Source organism: Podarcis erhardii (genome assembly GCF_964252035.2).
Source record: "Podarcis erhardii genome assembly, chromosome: 9".
Lineage (NCBI taxonomy): Eukaryota > Metazoa > Chordata > Lepidosauria > Squamata > Lacertidae > Podarcis > Podarcis erhardii.
Window position 1 is genome coordinate 43,425,265 of NC_138512.1, and position 25,441 is coordinate 43,450,705.

Below are 25,441 nucleotides of genomic sequence, written 5' to 3' on the forward strand. Positions count from 1 at the left end.
TCAGAGGCAGCACCTCAAATAACGTTTCACAGCCCCATGTATAACTCATTGCAGTAATCTAATCTAGAGGTTACCAGAGCATTGACAAAAGAAGTTAAGCTATCCCTGTCTAGATGCGACAGCAATGGATCCAGGAGTACACCCAAGCTACGTACCCGCTCCTTCAGAGTGTGTGTGACCCCATCAGGAGCAGGTGACCTTCCATCCATCCTGTCTAGGGAACCTCCCACTAAGCGTGCCTCAGTTTGCCTCTCCCCATTTGAAACAACCCGGATCCTGTGATCATCATCTGATGTTCTTCTTCGTGTGCCTCCTCCATGAGCAGTCTGGAGGGTGGCAACATGAGAGTTGGCCTTTTCTGCATTGGCTCTCTGTTTATAGAATGCTCTCCCCAGAGAGCCTCACATGACACCTTCACTACATACATAGCTTTAGGCTTCAGGAGAAAACATTTCTCTATAACCAAGCCTTTGGCTGATTGAAATGTGTTTGTGGGAGGGGTGTTATTGTTTTGTTTGTTTTTTATTATGTATTTTGTGTTCTCGTTTTGTATTTTTATGTTGTGAACCGCCCTGTGATCTTTGGATGAAGGGCAGTATACAAATTTAATAAATAATAATAATAACGAATAATCAGTCTTCTCTGGATTGTTGGCTCTCATCCAGTTCACTACCGAGGCAAGACAACAGTCCAGCACATCCACTGCCACACCTGCAGATGTAAAGAAGTAGTAGAGCTGTGTGTCATCAGCATTATTGAAAACATACTCCAAAGCTCCAGATAACCCCACTGAGCAGTTTTATGTAGATGTTAAACAGCATTGGGGATAAAACGGAACCATGAGAAACCCCACATTGAAGGCTCCACAGGGCCAAAAGAGCACTCCCCAAGCATCACCCTCTGGAAATGACCATCCAAGCAGGACTGGAACCACTGTAAAGCAGTGCCACCCACCACTAACTCGGACAGCTGCTCCAGAAGGATGCCATGGACAATGCTATTGATAGCCACTGACAGGTTGAGAAGAATTAACAGGAACACATTTCCTCTGTCTGTCTCCCGACAGAGGTCATCATCATACAGGGCAACCAAAGTAGTTTCTGTGCCAATATAGCCCCAAATCACATCGTTGCAATCCTGATGGTTTACAATGTAAAATTCCCAAGCTTAATAATGGATTGGACTTTTTTAGGTGTACATGAGAGGTCCTTTATGGTTCATGCTCATAGTCTACAAAACAAAAGAAATACAGGCAACTCTCCAGTTACATGGGGATTATGTTCCGAGGCACCACATGCTTACGTTAAATCGCATATAATTGGAACACCCTTTTGGAAAAGCCTGCAAACACCTTGTTCTGCCCCACCGTGTTCCATTCCCTTTTGTGACTTTGGGGTCACTTCCAGGTTCAGCGTGGTGCGAGCTCATTGCTAGTTCTTGTGGTTAGAATTATTAGCAATATCTCTGGACAGCCTCCAATCTATAAGGGGAGCTGCATTTTGTTGTGGGTTCTGGATGTGGTCCACCAAACAATCCGCTAAGCTATTGGGCAGAATGGCCAATAGGTTGCTGGACTAACTGACCCTGTCACTATATAATAGAAACACTTGCAAACAAAATTTCCCTTGCCAACAAAATTCTAAGTGAAGAAATTCCATAAGAAATTAGAATATCCTCTAAGAGCCTTGGAATGCTATGATTCAGTCATTGGAGAGGGTTGGAAAATCATGTACTGAATGTGAGCATGCTAAATATTTCAATGAGTTTTGCTGTTTTGATAGGCATGTGTGTGTTAAAAAAAAATCTTAAAAAACTTGGTTTTTTCACTTAGAGCTGGATTTCCAAGCAGTTGTTAAATTAGCTAGTATACATACTTCTCCATGTCTCCATTTGTCTATTTTCCTTGCTTTTGTTGTAAACTCTTATTTTTCTGATGAAAGGGCAAGAATGTTTGGCTTGCAACCACACTGTGTTGTAATGAGGGTGGAGTATGTTTGTCATTCTGTAGTGATGTCTGATTTTTGCATTAGCGAGCCAATATACAGAACAGTACATCTGGATATTCAAGAGTATGTTCCTGTGAATCTATCAGCATTGTGTCCTGGTAGAAAGCAATGCAGCAAATGGACTGCTCCTGTTTTTAAAACATAAAATGTCATTGTGGTCCATCTTTTAAATCTGTTACAGCAGTGATGAGAAGATTTTATTTAAACTATAAAAAAATGGGGGATGGGGAAAAGCATAATGCATTCTTTCCTCTGAGAAAGAAGTACTCAAAAATACAGTCTCCAGTACATAATTTTGTCTCCTTAAATGATGTGAAATGTCACATGGAAAGAAACTGCTTTGGTTTGGAAAAGAACAGCAGGAGACAACTATTTTTAAATAAAATATAGCTGTAAAAATAAGTTCCGAGAAGCTCAAAAGCTGACATGCTTGGATTCATTATAAGCCACAGGGAGATGATTGTCTTCTTTTAAAAAGCAATGATCAAAATTGCACCTGATATCTAAAATGATAGTTTGGTTGACTGGAAAGCTAGCTTACAGATGGTGGCTTAAAAAAAAAAAAGTCCCTTAGATTTGTAATGAGGGGGAAATGATGGTATGTTTCACCTAAAGTAAGAGAGACAATATGTAATAAGGGATTTTGTGGTTTTACAGCTCAGTGCATGTGTTTGAAAGCTGTTCTCTCAGCATCGTGGGTGGCAGGTTATGCTACCATATAATGTATTGTAGTTGGCTCTCCACACTTGTCAGGGTTAGCGTTCAACCATTCGGAAAATTTTCCCATTGTTCTAGCATGTGAACCAAGACTAGCGTTGAATTCCCAATAACTTGACGGGGAAGGGGGTGGTGGAAGTAGTTTAATTAGAAAGCTTGAAATGTGATTACTTTTCTTACTGTCTTCATGTATTTTATATAATTCAAATCCTCAATCTGTGAACACAATCTGTTTACAGTTACACTTGCTCAGCTTTGCAACAGCACAGAACAACCTCATCTGCAACCTTACAGAAATTTTGTATACTCTATTCTGCCTTTCTTCAGTGCTGGCTCTCCGTTTCCATCTTAAACATGTTTGCTTTAGATGGACCATAGCTTTTGGCAGCTTTTGCATTTTTAGCAAATAATACTGTTTCTAGCAAGAGTCGCAAGCAAAAGAAAACCAACAAAAAAACTTTGTGTGAGGTCCTTGCAAACTGAACCTTGGGAAAGTTATGTTTCTGTATTTTCTCCTTTGTGCTTCTTCCCTATTCGTGTCATGGTTATAAATTATATAGTTTGAAATGAAGAATTAAGAACGTTCTATTTTGTGACTCTCTCTTAAAAAAAATAGATGGGGCGCAGCTTTCTCTCTTTTATGTGCCTGGCTTTATTTTCTCTTTACCTGTTTTCAAGGCTGGCACACAGTGAAATAAGCAGTTATGGCATTGAAACTCCATTGTGCCAGGGCTTAATCCAATAAAAACAGAAATACCGCCTGCTGAGTTGTATGCAGTGTGCTTGTGTGAACATCAATGTCTGCTGTTCACACACATTTCCCCCCCTTCAAAGTTCTCTTTGGAATATTGGAGAGTGTACTGAGAGGTTTTTTTTGGCCCTTGTGTTTTAAAGGTTGTAGCGAATATTGTTCAGTTTGCTTTGGTAGGCTCACTAGATGTATTTCGCAGATGATCATTACTACATCAAAAAAGAAAAGAAACCAACGGTGGTGAGGGAGCTGGATAAAGTAAATAAGTGTTGCGTCAAACACACACACACACACACACAACACCAGATGCTCTTCTATCCTGTATTAGTTTTTTCTTTTTTTTTATAAATATTTATTAAAGTTTTTAAATATAAATGCACAAATAATAAACAGTCTTACTTCTATCACAGACATAATTTCATCACTTCTTTGGACTTCCTCACGTCTCCCGCTCCCATTTACATCGTTAAAAGTTTTTTCCAAACAAATTATCAACTTGTTTACAATCTCATGTCCACTCATTCAAATATAATCTAGCACTTCTTCCAAAAAATTTTGTATTTTCTTTAGTCTCACTTATCATCAAATTTCAAATCTAATTTAGTGGTGGCCAGTTTTTTATAATCTAGCATCCTTCTTAGCATTCAACCAAATTACAATGTTTTTGTAGATACTTCTTGAATTTCTCCCAGTCTTCCTCCATCTTCTCTTCTCCCAGGTTACGGATTCTGCCTGTCATCTCGGCCAGTTGCATATAGTCCATCAGTTGCATCTGCCACTCTTCCAGTGTGGGTAGATCTTGAGTTTTCCAGTTTTTTGCGATGAGTATCCTTGCTGCCGTTGTTGCATACATAAAGAATGTTCGGTCCTTCTTTAACACCTTCTGGCCGACAATACCCAGAAGGAAGGCCTCTGGTTTCTTAGTGAAGGTATACTTAAATACCTTTTTCAGCTCATTATATATCATTTCCCAGAAGACCTTCACCTTAGGGCATGTCCACCAGAGGTGAAAGAATGTTCCTTCGTTTTCTTTACATTTCCAGCATTTATTATCAGACGAATGGTATATTTTGGCAAGTTTAACTGGGGTCATGTACCATCTATATATCATTTTCATTACATTTTCCTTCAGAGCATTACATGCGGTGAAGTTCAGCCCAGTGGTCCACAACCTTTCCCAGTCCTCAAACATAATGTTATGCCCAATGTCCTGTGCCCATTTTATCATAACCGATTTGACCATTTCGTCTTGTGTATTCCATTTTAACAGCAAGTTATACATTCTAGATAATACCTTAGTCTTTGGTTCTAACAATTCAGTTTCTAACTTCGATTTCTCCACCTGGAACCCTAACTTTTTATCATTTTTAAAAACTTCTTTAATCTGAGCATAATGTAACCAGTCTCGCACCTTATCCTTCATTTTCTCTAAACTCTGCAATTTCCAATTGTCTCCATCTTTTTCTAATATTTCCCAATATTTTGGCCATTTAGCCTCCATATTGGGTCTTTTTAGGGCCTTAGCCTCCAAAGGTGAGAGCCACCTTGGAGTTTTATTTTCCAGTAAGTCTTTGTATTTTGTCCAGACATTAAACACTGCTTTCCTGACAATATGGTTCTTAAAGGCCTTATTGATCTTAACTTTGTCATACCATAAGTATGCATGCCAACCAAAAGCATTGTTAAAACCTTCCAAGTCCAACACGTCAGTGTCTTCGAGAAGTAGCCAGTCTTTTAGCCAGCAAAAAGCTGCGGCTTCATAATACAACTTTAAGTCTGGCAGGGCAAAGCCCCCTCTTTCTTTCGCATCTGTTAATATCTTAAACTTAATTCTGGGCTTTTTGCCCTGCCAGACAAATCTGGATATATCTTTCTGCCACTTCCGGAAGCACTCCGTTTTGTCCACGATCTGTAATGTTTGAAACAAAAACAACATTTTTGGCAATACATTCATCTTGATAGCAGCAATTCGGCCTAACAAAGAAAGCTTCAATTTTGTCCAACTATCCAAGTCTCTCTTAATTTCAGACCAACATTTTTCATAATTATCCTTAAATAGACTCAGGTTTTTTGCTGTTATGTTTACCCCTAGGTATTTTACTTTTTTAACCATAGTTAGTTCTGTTTCTCTCTGAAACCTTTCCGACTCTGTATCTGTCAAATTTTTTCCCAACACTTTAGTTTTCTGTTTATTTAATTTAAATCCTGCCACCCGACCAAAATCCTGTATCAGTTGTAATACTCTTTTCGTACTAGATTCTGGCTCCTGCAGAGTCAAAACTAGGTCATCTGCAAAAGCTTTCAATTTGTATTGTTTCGCTCCGACCTGAATCCCTTCCACCAACCGGTCCCCTCTGATCAAGTTCAAGAGCACCTCCAGAACCGAAATAAATAACAAAGGGGAAATCGGGCAGCCTTGTCGTGTTCCTTTTTCAATTTTGAACTCTTCTGTGACCACATTGTTAACTATTAGTTTAGCCTTTTGTTCTGAATATATTGCGTCAATCCCATTCTCAAACCCCCGTCCCACTCCCATTTCATTCAAATTTCCCTTCATAAATTTCCAAGAAATATTGTCAAAGGCCTTCTCCGCGTCTATGAAAATTAACACTGCTTTTGTATTTATATCTGTTTGCAAAAGTTCCAAAACGTCAATAATGTTCCTAGTATTTGCAAACATATGTCTGCCTGGGAGAAAGCCTGCCTGGTCTTTATGAATTACTTCATTAAGAACTCTTTTAAATCTACTTGCCAAAATGTCTGCAAATATTTTGTAATCCACATTCAGAAGGGAGATGGGACGGTAGTTTTTAAGTTGTGTCTTTTCAGCTTCAGATTTTGGTATCAATGTGATAAAAGCTTCCTTCCACGATTCCGGCGCCTTCTTCCCTTCCATAATTTCATTACAGACCTCCATCAATGGTTGGATCAGATAGTCTTTTAGTGTCTTATAATACTTGGAGGTCAGACCGTCTGGCCCTGGAGATTTGCCCAATTGCATGTTCTGGATAGCTTGTTCAATCTCTTGCTGTGTTATTTTGTTGTTCAGGATTAATCTGTTTTTTTGTGACAACTTTGTTAGTCCATTTCTTTCCAAAAATTGTTTAATCTCAACCTCATCTTGCGGCCCTTGAGTGTATAATTTTTTAAAGTATCTCTGGAAGCACTTTCTAATTTCCATGGGGTTCTGGATATTTCTTCCTTCAATTTCTAGGTTTGTAACTGTATTTAATTTCTGTCTCTTCTTCAACTGCCAGGCTAGCAGTTTCCCACATTTGTTTGCCGATTCAAAAGTTTTTTGTTTCATTAATTTAATCTTCCATTCTATTTCTTGGTTTATCAATTTGGAGTATTGAGCTTGATACAATTTAATTTCTCTCAGAATCGGCTGTGACTTCGGATTTGATCTTAATTTCTTCTCCAATTCTTTGATTTTCTGCAAAATCTTATCCTTCCTTTCATTTTGTGTTCTTTTCTTTACAGTGTTCTGTTGTATCAAGAACCCCCTCATGACAGCTTTGCTTGCGTCCCAGATAGTTCTTTTTTCCACCGTAGTGTTCATATTTATTTCAAAATAATCCTTTAGAGTTTTTTGGGCCTTCTTGACAATCTCCTGATCTCTAAACAAGCTATCATTCATCTTCCATCTAAAGGAACCGGTTGGCAAAAATGTCATATCCATCTTCAGCGCATTATGGTCGGAGCAGGTCTTTGGGCAGATTTCCACTTTTCTGACCTTGGGTGCCAGACCTCTAGATATCCATATTTGGTCGATTCTTGTCCAAGTCAGTTGGGCTTCAGAGAAGAATGTTCCCTCTCTTCCCAGGGGGTTCTTAGTTCTCCAAATGTCAATCCAGTCCATATTGTCTGCCATTTCAAAAAAGGTCTTTGGCAGTCTGCCGTCTTTTGTAACATTTTGATTTTGTGACTTATCCATGTTTATCGATACGACCCCATTCATATCTCCCATCATAATGATGTTGTTGTAGTCCAGATAGTCCAGCATAATCTCATGCAACTTCTTGTAAAATTCCGATTTCCCGTCATTTGGTGCATAAATTCCTAATATCAAAATCTTTTCTCCTTGATATTGTATCTCAATTCCTAATATTCTTCCATGTTCGTCTTTGAATAAGAATTTAGGTGACAGGCTCTCTTTTGCATATATCACCACTCCTCGCTTCTTTACTCTGTCCGAAGATATGAATTCTTGACCAAGTCTTTTGTTTATTAACACCTTTCTATGGAGCCTAGTCACATGTGTTTCTTGTAAGCAGATAATATCCAATTGTTCTTTTTTTAATATATGAAAAATTTTCCTCCTTTTTTCCGGGATGTTGCAGCCATTAATGTTCCAGCTCAAAAGTTGCAGAGACATCCTGAATAAATCTGGTTATTTTTCAGGGGGTGGTATCTTATTCAGAAGATCTTCAGGGTCCAAGGGTGCAGGTACCTCTGGTGTTTCAGGCCCTGGAAGTTGGTCAATTCCTTTGTGAAGGTCCTCTCCGTATACGTTCAGAAATTTATCTCTATCTTCTGATGTTCTGATTTTGATCTTCTTCCCTCTAAAAGTAAAAGATAGTCCTTGAGGAAATTCCCACCTAAAGATGATTGAATTCTTCCTTAGTAGTCTTGTCAACTCCAAATAGTTAGATCTAAGATCTAGCAGTTGTTTAGGAATATCCTTGTAAATCTCAATTCTTTTGTCCAAAATGTCCAGTGACTTTCCGTAGTGTAGGCCCAAAATCTTATCCCTTTCCTCCTTTGACCTCAGTATTATCAAACAGTCTCTGGGCTTCTCTTTCTTTAGAAGTCTTCCGAGCCTAAAAGCCGAAACAATTTTAAAATCCTTTTCCTCTAAACTCCAAAATTTGGAAAATTCTTTAGTCAAAAACTCAGCTAGGTTGCCTTCTTCCACTTCTGGTATTGCTCTTATCCTTAAATTGCTCTCCCTGTTCCGCAGTTCAAGCATAGACAAATAGGTCTGATGTTCACCTACTTGTTTGCAGAGTGGTCTTACCTCTTGTTCTAAATTTTCAAGTTTTTGGCTGGTATCTTCAGCCAATTTCCGATTTTCCCCTGCAGCCTCCTTCAATTCTGCAATTGCTTGAGTATTCTGTGCAACTTGTCCAGATAATTTATTTAAACATTCTGTGTTCTGCTCAATTTTATATGTTTGCTCATCGGCTTTCTTGTCCAAAGATTCTACTTTCTTGTCCAAAGATTCCAATTTTTCAAAAATTTTCTCTAAAATAGCAGTGCTTGCCCCTGAGGCCATATCTTCCAGTTGTAATTCCTCAGTTTCTCCCTCCCCTGCCCGAGGCAGAGAAACAGGCAGAGAGACAGCTTCCACCTCAGAAGGCAAAGTAGGCACAGATGATCTACGTGCCTGTGAGGCTGCGGTTAAAGTTGTCAAAGTTGTTTGTTTAGTTCTTCCTCTCCTTCTTGTACCACTCATTCCAAAGTTATCTAAAAGTCAAGGTCAAGCTGAGTTGTTCCCATGAGAAAGCCACAGCCCAGATGGTAACAGTCAGCAGAGGGCCGGGAAAGGGAAAGTAAAATAAAAGTCACTGTTATAGGTCCCAAATCCTCTAGGGGGAGTTTAAAATATTTCAGGAAAGAAATCAATTTCAGTTAAAATAAAGTCAGATTTCTAAGTCCAAGAACCTTCAATAAAGAGATTTTTCAGCAGAGTTGAGGTTTAATACAGCAACAGTGTTTCTGATGGTGCAAGCTGGTAATCCAAATGCCTTAAAGTAGCAAGTTCAAATTCTCTCAGATTGTTTCAAAGTTCAGATTCAAAGTATCCAAACTGCAAACTGCAAGCTGACAGCTCAGTTTCTCAGGCAGCTCCAGCGCCTGGGGTTTTTAGTTAAAATGTAGCTCCAAAGGGAGAAAGATATCCCCGTATAAATTAAAATATAAAAGTCCAACACATAAAGTTATTGTTCCACTTTGAATAAAGTTCAATGGGTGCTCAGATCAAGTAATTTAAAAGATCTCTCTTTGCCTCCACTCCTCCAGCTCTTTGCGTTCAAGTTCAATGGGAGCGGAAGACGGACTTCCTGTTTTTCGTCACTCCGCTTTCAGCCAAATTTAATATTTTAAAGTCCCAAATTGCATACAGTCAGTTGTTTACTCACGGGTTGTTGTTTTCAGAGCATAAATTTCAGGAAGAAAGGTCAGCGCTCACTGGCAACAGCTACGCGGCTTCACTCCGCCGATTGCGGAACGACCCACAGCGCCGCAGCCTCCTCCGCGATCCGGAGCCCCTTACGGGGTTCCTTCAACGTTTCGGTGGCCGCTGCTGGCGCCCGCCGGGTCCCGGGACCGCAGGCTTCTGCTGCCTGCGGGTTTCCGTTTCGGGTCTCCGCTGCGCCGTAGCGGACGACCCTTTCTCGAGCGGAGCTTCCCTTCCCGTTAGGAAAGGGCAGCCATTGCCCTTCGCGCCGCCTCCGGAAGTCCTGTATTAGTTTTTTCTGCCTTGAAAGAAAAAAATATTGAAGGAGTGTTTGCATGTATATGTGTGTGGTAGCAGGGGAAATGATAGCTTTAAATATTGACATATAACCATTGAAGATCTTAAACTTGGATTTCATTTTAGATGTATACCTTGGCTGGATGATACCTTAACAACAAAATGATTGCGCAGATACTTCTAGTGTTAGAATGTTTAGATCAGCTGTATTCCATATTTGGTCAGCTGCAATGTGCACATCGTTTCCAAGATAAAAAGCTCCCATTGATGCTTGCTTTTTTTCTGTTTTGCTTTTTAATTAATTCCCACCCCCAACACACAGAGTTTTCAGCATCTTCATCATAATTTTGATAGCTGATTTGCAGAGTTCAAGCGATGCATTGGCAGTTTGTAACTTACCTCTCAGGTAAACCATAAATGAAAGGGGGGGGGATGTAGATAGTCACAAATGCAAAAGCTGCAAGCACTGGAAAAGGTTTTTTTGGGGGGAGGGGGTACTGCTTGGAATATATAATGTATCTTCATTTTTTGAAATATGGCTTGCTTGCCTTTGTTTGTACGTGATGGCCAGTTGTACTGCACTGCAGAAACATTTATCTGCCATTATTGAAATCATGCAACCCTCGAAGTCAGCAAGAACTAGTGAGGGTGATTGTTGCATGAAGCTGTAGCATAGTTAATATGCTTGTTGCACCATCTTTAAACTGCAGTTGAAATAAACAAACTCATTTGAATGTATTGCTGTAATAAGAGTTCTGCTGCCACCCCCCGCAAATGATTGCCACAACTGGTACCACAAAACTTTATATATATCACAGCATTACTCAAATACTGATATCAGCTCTTGAAACCTGTGTTTTTATTCCCTGAAAAGTGCCCCCCCCCCCCACTGGCAGAGATGACCATCGAATTTGCCACATGGTTTTTTATTGCAGTCCACTTCCTCATTCTCTTTTTTAAAAAATAATATTTATTACTTTTAAACCTTACAAAAAAGAAAAAGAAAAAAAAGAAGCAAAAGAAAGAAAAAACAATACAATACCATATATAAACAATACACAACGCAACATTAACACATTAGACTAAACAAAACAAAGCAAAAACAATTTAAAAACATACATCATACCATTTCAATGCCTTATCTTTCATTCCCTTGTTTCATCGACCTCCTCTCACCTCCCTTTTTGTGTTCCACTTCTATTAATTGTTTCAGCAATTCCTTTCCATCTTTCTCTATTTTCTGTCATATAATTATCTTAATTTATTTTAACCTTATTTTCCATTAATACTATAATACTTATTGTCAGAGTCACCCGTGGTCCCAGCTCACAAGAGACCAAAGTCCAGTCCGGCTTATGTACAAAAGTTTTTATTGAAGAACATTCTTAGCTTCACAGCCGAGCTCCGTGACTCTACGTCTGTTACGCTTAGACCGCTGAAGTCCCCTCTGAGTCAGTCCCGCCTCTACACCAGTTTAAGAGGCTTGTACTGGTCCACCTCTTCCTCTCTTTCCTTTTCCGCAGGGTCTTTCTGCCCCCCTGTGTTCTCTCCCTTCGGGACTCCCCAGAGGCTGAATCCTCTGGCGCCTCCTCCCCCCTCCTTCGGGCTTTGGGACCAGGCTCCTCCCCAGGACTCTCTTCACTTCCGCGCGCCTCCCAATTTGAACTTGGCGCGTGTACATTGCTCCTGACCTTCCCTTTGACAGTTACACTGCCCTCGATACTACTTTCCTCCCCTTCCGGCAGGACGTCTTGCCCTGATCTCCTTCCCCTCTCTGCTTCCTGTTCTGCTCTTTCTGACACACTGGTCACTCCACCCCCTTCACTCCGTTCCGGCGGAGCAGCCGGTCCCGATCCCCAACTCCCACTGGGGGTTCCCCCTTCGTTTCCCTGCTCCTGACTGCTTCCCCCTCTGGCTCCCCTTGGCTTGACCAGAGGGGCTCCCTTTTGGGAGTCCTCCGATTCACTGGACGGACTCATGGACAATCTTGGGTCATTGTCGTCCTCTTCCTCGTCACCCTGGAATCCTTCCCCCTCGCTCTCTGTCTCCTCCCTCATCTGCGCCTCTCTCCCTGAACCCCTGACACTTATTTATGCTTAACTCCTTATAACATTTCTACTAAAGCCATATAATTTCATTCCAACATTTTTCTGACACTCATTAATTTTACAGTATTTCTATAAATAGACTTTAAACTTTTTCCAGTCTTCTTCCACCGTCTCTTTTCCCTGGTCTCGGATTCTGCCAGTCATTTCCGTCAATTCCATGTAGTCCATCAACCTCGTGATCTTCTGTCCGAGGCTCTTAACTCTTTCCCAAGTCCCTTCTGCAGGTCTTCTTCATATTTATACATGCAGTTTACTTTATCTACTGCTGATCTTGTTCTTAATTTCCTTCCTTTGATACTGAAGAGTAGATCTCGGGGAAGCTCCGACCTAGCAATGTTTTTATTCCTTCTCGACAGGTCAGCCAAATCTCCGTAGTTAAAACTAAAATCCAAATGATATTTCAGGACGTGTTTCAAAATCCCTCCAAATCTGAAGGTCCCCACAACTCCAATCTCCTCCTGACCCAGGTCCAGGTCCCAAAGGTCAGTAAGTCCCTGCATGAGGTGATCTGTCCAATTTTCCTTCTCCAGTCCAAGCAGGGCTCCAATCCTCAAAATCTGACTTTCTCTAAATTCAATCGTAGAAGGCAACAACTTATAGTCATCAAATTGCCTCTGCAAGGCTGGGGCTCTCTCCCTCTCCACTTGTATTACTTTAGGTTCAACGACAACAACTTTCTCCCTCGCCTTCTCCACAGTTTGCCATGTCAAAGTAGGTTCCTGTATCGATTCCTGAATAATTTCTGTATAGATGTTCACTTTTTGTCCCAAATTAGTCACTTTTTGTCCCAAGTTATCAATTTTAATAGTCACCACATCTGTCTTCTTGTGGAGCTGCTCCAATGAATCACTTATCTTACATAGTGCAATCACTAAGGCTTCTTCTGTCGACATTCTTAACCGATCCAAGGTCAATCCCTGGTTCTCACGTTTTTTATCTTGCAGCTGGAGAATCCCCCAGCTCAACTCTTGTAACAGTTTCAAAGGCTCCCTCTAGAGGGAAACAATTTCTATTTGTATCAATCCTTTTAAGCACAGTGAAAGCAATAAAATTAGTTTCAATTTTCAGTTACTTTTACTCCTTTTTAAACGCAGAAGGAGACAATGGAAGCAATGTATTTCTCTTATTTAACTAGTTGTCAACAAACGTTTTATTCACAGTCAATGAACTTTCCCAAAACGTCAGTCTTACTAGCAGCCCGTTTCCAGGTTCAGAGCGGTGGTAATTTAACTTTCTTCACTCTCTCCTGCAGGATTACGTGATCCAAAATTTCCCCCCTCTTCTCCTGCTTCCAAGGGGGGTTTAATGATTTTAGCCGATGGAAGTTTAATCCTTTACAGAGGACTTTCCAAGACTTTAGCTTACAAGCTCTTTGCTTCAATCTATTTACAAAAGGGGAAGGCGGACTTCCTGTTTGAAACCTCCCCGTTTCGGTGCCAAATTAAGACGTTTAAAAATCCAATTTTCCGTTCTACTCACGGGTAGTTGTTTAAAATCAAATTGTCCACAGGAAAAAGTCAGCGCTCTCCGACAACAGCAATGCGGCTTCACTCCGTGAAAGAAGCAGTCAATTCGAAGCACTGCGCCACTCACCCTACATCGCTCCGGATCCCCGAAACCGGGTCTCCCTGCGAGTAGGGGAGGCGCAAAAGGTGCCAGCCAAATCCCACGTTCACAGGCTTCTCCTGCCTGTGATTTTTAGTAGGTCTCCGCCTTCGCTGTGACGGCCAGACCCTGATTTCCACGGGGCTAATTCCTCCCGATCAGAGGAATTCCGGCCTTGCCGGAGGCGCCAACCCGGAAGTCTCCCACTTCCTCATTCTCTACTAGTAAAGCTGAATACTTTTTCCTCTGTTCACTTGTCTGGGAAAAGATCTGGAATAGGAAAACTATAATGGAGCATCCTGCCTCCCCAACCCTTAAAATCTGTGGTCCAGGATCTGATGTGGAGGCGAGAATAACCCGCCCCCCCCAAGGGTTTGTCTGTTTACATTTCCTCTTGAGGCACACAAGTGAACTGAGTGAAAGTCAAATTCTGGCAGCACCTCTGCTGAGCATTTAGTATGCAGCTTGCTTGATATGTTTTTCTTACCTTCGTTTGAATACCAAAGATGTCTGAGTGAGCAGCGCACCTCAGTAGTGTATCCTGTTGTTGTTCTTCTAACTAACATCAAATTGGAAGCTTGTATGATGCAAACCCTACAAAGGATGTAAGATACCGGTCCAGTGTGGCATTCTTGGTCTTCTTATATTCTGTAGCCCTTTAGCATATTTCTGTTCAGTTGTGTAGATGCAAAATTACTTTAATTCCATTGCTTAGCTTATTTTTTTATATATATAGATTACTCATTTTATTTATGCTCAGGAAATCTGTCTAGACATAACAAACAATTTTCAAAGTAAATTATGAACTTTCTTTTTGCACGTTCATAGTCTCTTTCCATTATATATGATAAAAACAGGACAAATTGAATTAGCAGAGAGTTGAAGTGAAGCAAAATTATTTTCCAACAGTCTTGTGTCTGTATGGGGATATGGTGCAAAAAACAAAACAAAACCCAAAACCACTGCTAGGAAATAACTAATTATTTTCCCCCTCAACATTTTGGCATGCACTTTTTTCTTTTTTTATTAAAAAACTTCTCACTATGGCAAAACAAAACACTGTGAATTGTATCCAATGCAGCATTTGTGGAAGAGCACTTGCCCAAGGGCATTTCTCTGCTCCTTCCTTCTCATTTCAGCCTTTTGCATGCCACAAAAAGCCTGTCCTGAGGGTTGGGAGACGCTTGGGGAAGGCCTGGAATGTGAGGTGGGGGCCACACTGAGAGGGGGAATGGGGGGAAACCAAGTGGAGGCTGCTTGCAGTCTAAGCAGTGTTATCACAAAAGCATCCCAGTTCTGTAGATAGACGCATCTGTGTTAGTGTGCCAAGTGGCTTGCATTGATGTAACCACAGTGACATCAGTTGCAGTTTGTTAATGTGTAACCTGTGTAAAGCAAATAGAGAAAAACTGTCCTGGTTTGCTACTTGTCAATTTCAAAAAGTAGTAAAGAGAAGATGAGCAATACGTACTGTGAGCATGCTTCTGGGATTTACCTATAACCTCAACCCACGATGCTGGGAACCACTTTTGATTTTTTGAGCTGACTGCAGAAGAGGAAATTTTGGACCCTGTGATCAAAATATCACACCTACCAGAATGCCCTCTTTTGCCCAAGAAGCAGTTCTCTGTCCCTTTGCACCTAGTCTATCCCTTTCTGCCCGTCCCCCGCTTTTATGTCAAAAAAGGAATGATGCTACTGCTGCAACCCACTTTAGTTAAGAGTGAGACCCATAAACTGAAGCCTAATGGACTAGGTTAGGAAATCTGTAAGCTATCAAAAATGCTTGTTTAGATAATTCTTTTGTCCTTAGGGAAAGAGCTTGTCTGCAAACCTTGGCTAAAAGAGCATATAACCAGTAGACTGGACGTGTTGTCATTCTTAAACCAATCCAATGTGGCAATCATGTACAGAGTTGTATCATTTGCAGTGTAAATAAGTTAAGTCACTGTATGAGGTATTGTCTAATGCTTAGCCAATTACTTTTTGTGCTTTCACCTCCTGGGCATATGTTGATCCCATCCTAAGCCAGTGCATTCAGTACTATGTGGTCATTTTTCACACTCCAAAGAAGATGTGTATTGAGCTGCCTGATCGTGATGCTGAGATTTCAAGAAAACTATTTCATAACTGCTTTGTGAGGGCCCTGAAGTGAGCCCTGCAAGATGTACTATTTTAAATAGCCTATAGTTGAATTATACTGCATAAGTAGCTCCAGTTTAAGCTTGCTGGGGACCTTAGCAAAGCACCTTCTCCATTTATACTCAGGCAAGTGTATTGTTCTTTTTAAACCAGAGCAGACAGGGAATAAGCTTTTCAGCAGCAATCCTCACTTTAGGCTTGGGTGCTGGTTTAAGTTTGCTCTGAGTTATATCAGATATGACCAATGCCACATAGCTCAGTCTGTGCATCTGAGCAAGTCATCTACAAGACATCTGAAGTACCACAAACAGACAGCAGGTATGCTGTAGATGTCCAAATTCTGTTTCTTGTACATTGCCATGACAATTATCTTTAAGAATATTCCACAAGCAGATAAATCTTTACCGTTTTATGTGCAAAGTGTGTCATGAATTAGCTAGTATTGGTCTGTGTTGGTGTTTTTCTATAGTCAAGGAATGTTTATTGCAGTGCTAGTCCTAGTAAATGACAAACCCAAAGTAAGGGTTGTGCAAGTCATGATGCATTTGATTGAACTTTCTTTTATTTGTGGCCATGTATGAATGTCTGAAACTTGCAGTTCTTTTCCTACTGTGGATAACCTCCAAGTGACGTCTTTTTTGCTTTCTTATAAATCTAATGAGGTCAACTTTCAGTTAGAACTCTTCAGGGCTCTAAAATTTTAAGAGGGCCCAAGGACCTTTAAAATTCCCCCCTTTGCACATACAAAAGTTACTGATGACAGAAGAGAAGTCAGTAGGAGATTCCAGACTTTTATAGTGTCCCACACAGTTTCTCAGTAGTCCAGTTGACTTTTCTGCATGCAAAGTTCTAGGAAGAAGTATCCTCTTTCTTTTTATTTAAAACATTTATATCCCACCTTTCCTTTAAAGAAAAGTCCCAAGCTCTGTTTCAGTGAGATTACTATGGCCATGTGCCATTATTTCCTTACCCTGCTTCAGTTCCAAGCCATTGATCCATTTTCAAAGTGACGCAAGTAGTGAATTAAGATTTGTTAGTGGAAACAGATCAAATTTTTCCCCATTTTGTCAGCGACAATGGATAAATGAAGCAGACAGAAACAAGGAACGGGTAGCATTTGTCACAGTGACAGCATTTGACAGTGTGGTAGACCTGTCATAAATTTACAATACACTCTAAGTAGAATTCAGATGTGTGTGATGGAAGGAGAGGTACTACATGACTGTATAGTCATGTTTCGATTGTGTTCATTCAGTGCAGCAGCTTCCACTGCTGAAGAGACAAGCCTCTCCTTCATTCATTCACATCAGCTTACCTATTACAGTGGTACCTCGGGTTACATACGCTTCAGATTACAGACTCTGCTAACCCAGAAATAGTACCTCGGGTTAAGAACTTTGCTTAAGGATGAGAACAGAAATTGTGCTCCGGCGGCATGGCAGCAGCAGGAGGCCCCATTAGTTAAAGTGGTGCTTCAGGTTAAGAACAGTTTCAGGTTAAGAACGGGCCTCCGGAACGAATTAAGTACTTAACCCGAGGTACCACTGTACTTTGGTTCAAGTAACTTTTCATACTTCTCTTACCTAGTACCTATTATGTATTGAAACACACACAAATAAAATATTATGTTTGTGGGTGGCTAGGTGGGTTGTAGTTTTGTTGTGTTTACTGATCGCTGTCAAATAAGATTTATTTTTTAAAATAAGAAAAAGACACATTCACCTATTGTTTCCTTCAATACGTCTCTGAAGGCCATATCACGCATGTCACTTTTGCTAAATGGACAGTGCACAGTTGCTTCCAACTATGTGAGCGCATGGCAAAATACAAAATTGTGATCTTTTCTACACCTGTTGGTGTCCACAATTTTGTTTAATCCTGCAGGAAAGAGGTTGTGTGTGGTGCAGAGACTGTTCCTCTGAGCCTTCATTGGACTGTGTTCAAGGATTCCCTGCCATGGCATTTCGTCATTTCCACCATCTTGATGGTCTTTCCTTTTCTATATGTTTCCTTCTACAAAAATTGTTGTTGAAATATTTTTTTCCCTTCATATTTGGCATTTATTTGGAACCGGACTGTCTTCCTGTAGACTCTCCAGGAATGTCTGTTTTAGCTTCTTGAGTGAATAGAAAGCTCTTCTGACCTAATTGACTGAAGTAAGCCACGTCTTGACCATTTACAGGAGGTAACGGATGGTGGCCACACCGTCACCTCCCTAGGTGGTCGTTGCTTCACGAGGGCAAGCGAGTCGGCCTCTCCACAGTGAGCTCTTTGACTGGAGTTCCTTCTGCATTTCTTGTAAAGCTTCTCTTGTGGTGTCCCTCCTTTTGACTCACTTGGAATTTCTGAAGTTTCTCTTGGATACGCTTCACTTTCTAGCTGGAACCGGTGCATCATTGCTATTAACTTGTTCTCTTCTGTCTTAAGCGAAGAGATGGCAGGCGCCCAAAATCTGCTACTTCATGTGTTGACAGTTCCAGTTTTGGAATTGCACAGCAGCCTGCTGAAACCTATTCCTTGTAGTTATGTTGTGGTACATGGGAGCCATGGGGCAGAGACTGCAAAATTCAGGATAAGTTATTCTTTCTTTAAAACTATTACGAGGAGGCACGTGCACTTCAGGGAAGTGCAGCAAACTCACCGGGGGGGCAGGTGGGGGGGTATTTTTTGTTTGAGTGCCAAGATATGGTGCATCAATAAATTACTAGAAATCATTGCCTACTGAGAGGGCTTTTCAGCCCAGCGTTTAGAAGTGACATACTTGAAGAGAGAGAGAGAGAGAGAGAGAGTATTCATTCTGTTAAGAATTTATTTTTGCAAGTTTTATTTGTGAACCACCCAGAGAACTTTTTGTTCATATCATTTGGTAAACTATATCATGATAAACACTTAAAAAAATGGATTAGCTGGATGTTTACTTTATTTTATTATTGTGGTTATAGCTGTTCTTTCCTCCCAAGGAGCATAAAGTAAAATACATAGTCCCCCCTTGCTTACTAATTTTAACAAAACCCCTCACAATAACCCTTTGTTGTAGTAGGCTGAGGGATTAATAGCCCGAAGTTACTCAGTGTCTGAGTAGGGATTTGAACCCGGCTCTCAGTTTTAAACAAAAGCACACAGAAATTATAAACAACCATGTTGCTCACAACTTTTTGTCATTTTGTTTGACCTAATAATGTTGTTATAATACTGTAACATTTGGATTTTAAAGGGGCAATTAATACGATTTTAAAAAAGAAATCCAATTTAAATGCTAAAAATCTAATTACTTTTTGAAAATCATTTATTTCTATCCTCGCTTATTAAATATCTGATCTCATTTTGTAAATCCAAAAATAAAGGAATAGCTGTTTCATATCTGAAACCAGTAATCTAAGTTTTGATTCTGCCCTTTGTTCTGTACGCCACACCACATTCTGACAGTGCTCTTCTAATACAGTTAAACGGTGTACATTGTCATATCCATGTTGCAATATGTCAGGAATGGATGGTTGGAATAAGATAACAGGAGTCTAAATTTTGCAGGTCGTGAAATTAAACTTGTTGTGAGATATTAATCTTCATGGTTTTGTACATGGCAGTGAACTTGTCTGCACATAACAACTAAACCATGGTTTATCGCTAAATGTATCAGTTGGACTGAGTCTGAGAAAAGCTCTGGCTCTGAAACTCTTTCCTCTCCTCCTCTCATAATGGCCAGGAGAAGGATTCTGCAGTGTTTAGTTTTACTTTCTATGAATCCTTGCTTTCTCATCATGTATGAACCATAGACGGTGGTTTAAAACAACCTCAGGTTAGTTAAACAAGCCAGTTTTAATTACCCATGGTTTGAAGCTGGCTCATTTTGAAACTGACCGGACTTTGTTCATGGAAAGTGAAACTAAATGCAGCAGAAGCCCTCCTGGCTGAGAGAGAGGGAGAAGGTGCAAGTACACAAGCTCAGGGCTTCGCTTAGGTCCATTCCCACTCATGCACATAGCACTAAATTCTGATTTATATGCTAACTGCACCAGCGACATGAAATTTCACAAACCGTCAAAATAGAAAAACTTAAGATGTGCAGCATGGCGGGGGGGGGGGGGAGGGGACAACCTTTGCTAAGAAGATAGAAAAATGCTTCACAAAAGTCTAGCATACACATTTCCTTACATGCCAGTAACTTTGCAGTGTTGGTAGCTCCTGCCCCATGAACACTTTTACCTTTGGCAGAACTACAGTGGTACTTCCGGTTACGAACTTAATTCATTCCGGATGTCTGTTCTTAACCCGAAACTGTTCTTAACCTGAGACGCGCTTTCGCTAATGGGGCCTCCCACTGCCACTGCACGACTTCCACTCGCATCCCGGGGCAAAGTTCACTACCAGGAGACCTACTTCCGGGTTAGCGGAGCTTGTTACCCGAAGCGTTTGTAAGGAGGGCGATACGTAACCCGAAGTTCCACTGTATGTATCTTCCTTGTTAAGATGTAGAAGTGGCATTTTGCAGATGCCTAAAGAAAGCATTACAGCCCTTCCTTTTCCTTCTCAAGGTCCGTGCTGGACTGTGTATGTAGCAAATGTGAGACGACTGTGGGATCATGTATGCTCAACTCTCATTTTCCACTTCAGTCCACTTCCTTTTGTACTGAATAATTGATTGCTTATGCTAAGTGATAATTTAATCTGATTTCATTTCTACCTTTTTATTCTTCTTTTCTTCTCCAGCAACTTGAATTAGTGGAACCCAGTGGTTGGATTCACGTAGCCTTAACAGATACTCATAAGAAACCTATCCGCACTTTTATGATTCAGATTGCTGTTTTAGCCAATCACCAAAATGGAAGAGACACTCATATGCGGCAAATCAAGGTGTATACGCCAGTGGAAGAAAGTTCTATTGGTAAATTTCCTAGGTGTACAACAATTGATTTCATGATGTATCGTTCAGTCAGGTAAACAAAGCTCAATTTTGTACTAAAGCATTGTATTTTTGTTTAATTTTCAAATAAAGACATAAAATCTTGTTGCACTGTCTAGTTCCTGGATGTGTGTGTGTGTGCACTGCAGACATTCTCATGGATGTAACTTCACTATTGTTTATTTTATTCCAAGAAATGTATTGCTTTTCCTTTCTAGAAACAGAAGGGGGGAAATCTCAGAAGCTTCTTCATTTGATCATTATCTGTTAGTGTATTTTATTGTATAATTTCATTATTACGTTGGGCTCCTCCACAAGTGTGTAAATGGCTTTTTAAAGTGTGATTATGTAATTTTGTTCAATGTACAGGGAAGCTGATGAATAAATTCATGAACTTTGCCTTACTGCCTCCTGTAGGACCAGCCTTTCTTAAGTGCTGGTTACCCATAGCATATACAGAGCTACTTCTAAGAATATTTTATAGAGATTTGAAGGAAGGCAATCTGAGGATATAATTTTATTTGATTTTGTAGAAGTAAAGGATAAGATTCTTATTTCTGAAACATAAGAGCCTTGCTGGATTAGACCTAAGGTCTGTCTGATACAGCCAGATGTTTTCAGGAAGCCATGACCAGGGCATGAAAGCATTAGGCCTCCCACACCATTGCCTCTCTAGTAACTGAGATTTGGTTGCATACTGTGTTTTAATCTGAAGGTTCTGTTTATCTATCACATCCAGAAATTCTAATTATTTAATTTGTCTAATCCCACTTTAAGACATCAGTGACCATCACTACACCTTAGCATTTGCTTGCAGTAGTGCCTTTAAGGGAGGCCTTTGTAGTAGAAGTCAAGAGTCCCACACAGAAGAATCAGCAGGAGAGCCTCTAAATGAATCAGGACAGACTTATCACATTTTGAATTAATATACATCACCTGTGTGTGCGCGCTATACAACCAGAGTCTGAAATGACCTAACTGCACTACTTCCCCAGCCTAGTGTTTCGCGTTGTTTCCAGGTTGAGGGTTCATAAGAATGCCTTGTGTTAGAGGGGCCCAAATCCTGGAGCCAGCACATATACACATCTCTCTAAGGCAGGGCTGGGGAACTTTGGGCCCTCCAGATGTTCTTGGATTCTAACACCATTCTGCTCCTGCTAGTGTGACTAAAAAGGTGAAGAATTTTGGAAGTTTGGGTCCAACACCATCTGTAGGGCCAAAAGTTTCCCATCCCTTCAGTAAGGTAATTATGACAAGGGTGTGTGTGTCGCTTAAATTTTGCTAGAGTAATTTGGATCTACATAAAACTTTAAATTACAAAACAGTGTTGTGTTCCTTGTACAGTTGTGTTACTGGAAGTTGTGAAGCAAGCTTCAGTCTCCTGAACATTTAAAACTATAGTTACTGCCATCTTTGCTTTCTGCCACAGGAGTCCAGCCCATAAAATAAAACATTTTCAGACAAATGTTGCATTGTTGGAAGAGCTCAAATGGCCATGAAACTCCACTTTACCACAAAGCAGGAGTCTTCATACAACAATTGTGCAACCCTGCCTAGATATTTTGTGCAGTTGATATTCAGCACAATTTTTCCTGGCTGAGGTTAAAGACACCAAGTACAGCTCCAGAGGACTATGAAGTCCTAATTCTAGGAATAATCAGTGTGTGCTAAGTGAGTATAACTTATTTTTGGATACTACATTGACTTACTATGGTATATTCTTTGACCTATATATTATTATCCCCAAATTTGATAGAAAATAATTAATTTTAGTACGTGTTTGGTATATGCTCTGTATATATTCCACCAATTGGGGGAAACGGGTAGGATTGTGTCTCTTTTTAGCACCATTTTATTAAGTATCCTTTGCATTGGCAGCAGCACCAATTTAAATATTTAGATGTCTGGATTTCCAGACACATACAGTTAATACTACAGGAGAATCTGGATCTGATTCCCTCATTCAGTTCAGATTTAGGCAGGCGCCAAACCCAGATTCTACTGAGATGCATGTGCTTTGTCATTTGATTGAGGGTCTCCTTTGTCTTCTACTCAGTATTCCTTTCTAGTATGGAATCCTAGAGAGCTGATCGTTTTATTTTGTTCTTCACTCTGGGGTCAAGACTTTTGGTTGAGGACAGACTTCCCTAAAGTATTGATGAGGATTCTTGCTTCCACATTTTGCCATGTTCCTCGTCTCCTTTCCATAGTTACTTAAGAACACGGGTGACCAACCATTTTCTGTTGAGGTCTATCCTCTGTTTTGGTCCACATGCTGGTGGTGGGGAGGCAGAAGGTGATCAGTAGGGCCGCCTCCTCCTCCCTCTTTCTCCTTCCCCAGCAAGCTGGCTGCCACAGGAAGAACAGATTGCTCTTGCTCTGAACTGATTGTTTGTAGAGGGCTTCTCATAGTAGGTTGAAGGCCACTCTGAGACCACCCCTACTTTGGAACATGTATGTGAAAGCTAGGTCCTATTATGTATCCTAATCAGTGGACGTCTCATCTCAAGTCTCCACCTTAGAAAATCACATGCCGTTTGAACTGATTAAAACATCATTTTGACTCTGGCTCAGTGTAACAAAAATGTTTGTCAAGACCTCAAAGCTTTCTGATTGTGTGGATTCTTCAGTAGGATGAAATAAAGAGTCAGCATATTTGTTTTCCCCATTAAAATATTTATTCATTTCCAGAGGACCAGTCTTAAAAACTCCATAGAGCAGGGATGTTCAAACAAACCAGGATCTCAGAAAATCCAGAGTGCCAGAGATTTAAGATTAGGCTTTAATCTGCATTAGGAACCTGTGCTGGTAAATCCTGGACTTAAGTGCTTTGCTTATTGAAGATGAGATTGTGAACTTGGAGCCAAGGCCGCCCAAATGTATATGAAATGACTTATTCATTTATATATTGGTAGCTATGATGCTGGGGTTATTCCTTAATCAGGGTGCTGTAAAGCGAACATTGAAATAAGTATGTTTTCATTTAGGGGGCACACAGAGACGAACTAATGTATCAAATAAGCTGAATCTCAAGTATTTGTATTATGCATCTAGAACACAGTCCCTAACGTTTGAATTAGTTGGCAACATCAGTGACAATAATAGTCAAGGCAGCTATTTCAAATGGTAACAGGTCCAGATGGAATTATAATGCATGAAATGCTGAATATTAGGCATATTTCGGCAGCTACAGTCCCATGACTCCAGAACATAGCATACTGTGCTTATTTTAAAAAACCATACCTCTTAATATACCAATTAAAAATCCTTTGACTTGCACATCAGTTTGTTTTCAGTTTTTACAATATTGTGCAATATGATGCATCATCACTTGTATTTCCTTTTTTAAAAAGGAAATACTTGAGAGAGCTATAGGGGAGCGAATGCCATCATGCGCTTCGTGGTGAACATGTATAATAGATTTAACAGAAATGCACTTGATCTCTTCACCTCTTCAGAGTAGATTAGGTGTCTTAGTAAATATGGTGTTAGGATCCTCCATTTTTACAAAGTTGCTAATACACTAGGTTATTGAGGAAGCCAAATACCTTCTACCACCCAAGTAGCATATTCATGGGCAAATAAAACAACCATATGCTGTCACAGTATATGGCCCTATTATTGCTAGCTTCGATTTGGAAATCCTTTCTTAATTCAGGGTGTTCCTCCATTCACACCGAATGTGACAAAGCCAGAAGACAATAGAAGTTGATGCAGGTCTCTCTAATGTTATTTACATAGTTTAGTTCTTTCTTTACTCTTCCTCTTTTAAAAAATCAGATTTTTATCCACCCTGCTTACAATTCAAAAAAAGGGGAAGTCAGAGTTTAAACAGAACATCTGCAGAACTACAATTACAAACTAACTACAAAATTTAAAATAAGCTTGCATTCTATATCAAAAGGAATTAGCCAAAGGGAAAAAAGGGAAAAAGACAAGAATCCATATCGTACCTTTTTGACTACAGATTCAAATATAATAATATAACCATTATTATACCCAACTCGCCATACCCAACTTCAAGACTCTGTAAAACCACAATATGTTTTGATTAACCCCAAATCCATGCTGTAATCAATAATTGGCTGTGAATTTCTTGCAAGTTTGTTGTGTCTGTCTTTCTTTACATCTGATACAATGAGTTTACTTGGCCATTGAAGAAAGCTCTCACATTTCCATTAATGAATTGGAATCATTGCTGATCTACACTTACTTAGAAGTAGTTTAATAATAAAGCCAGGAGCTTATATCCTTTTAAAAATGCTGTTGTACCTCAGTTTTCCAATTAATTTGCCATGGTAGGGTTAGCCAAAGGGATTCTACCAGGCCAGGGGAACTGGAGTCCGACAAAGCTGGTTCCCCTGGCCTAAAGTCATTAGCACTTTATAATGGGAGACTCCAGGAACACTGGCATTTGGCTGAGGATATTTTAACTTCACTCCATTTCCTCTTCCCTTTCAAAGCTATTCATTAATTTCAGTTGCATTTTGGATGAAACGGAGTAAGTTCAACCATAAGCAAACAGAACCTCAAATAATATGCTCTATCCAGGAAGATCTTTCACCTTTAATGCGAATTGTGTCGGCAGAGCTTTTTTTGAAGCTCATAAACTTAAGACCAGGCACTTCCCTTAAGATTCCATAATATCTTCCATTTTCATTCTTAAGTGTGCTTCTCAAATTACCCTCCCTTCGCACGCCATTTTTATGTTTTTGAATGGTTATGTGAAAGAAT

The 25,441-nt window shown here is 40.1% G+C and overlaps 1 protein-coding gene across 3 annotated transcripts in view; it reads left to right on the forward strand.

Moving 5' to 3' along the window:
- The window catches only part of ANAPC10 (anaphase promoting complex subunit 10), a 71,107-nt gene that overhangs the window by 13,606 nt on the left and 32,060 nt on the right, over window positions 1–25,441 (forward strand). For 2 of the 3 annotated variants that reach the window (XM_081875515.1, XM_081875516.1), the window contains exon 5: window positions 20,515–20,812. The exons of the other annotated variant lie outside the window; for it this stretch is intronic. In XM_081875515.1, coding sequence (XP_081731641.1) covers window positions 20,515–20,745 — 231 coding nt within the window. In that variant the 3' untranslated portion in view covers window positions 20,746–20,812. Of the gene's footprint in view, window positions 1–20,514; window positions 20,813–25,441 lie in introns of those variants that run through there. 3 annotated transcript variants of the gene reach the window in all.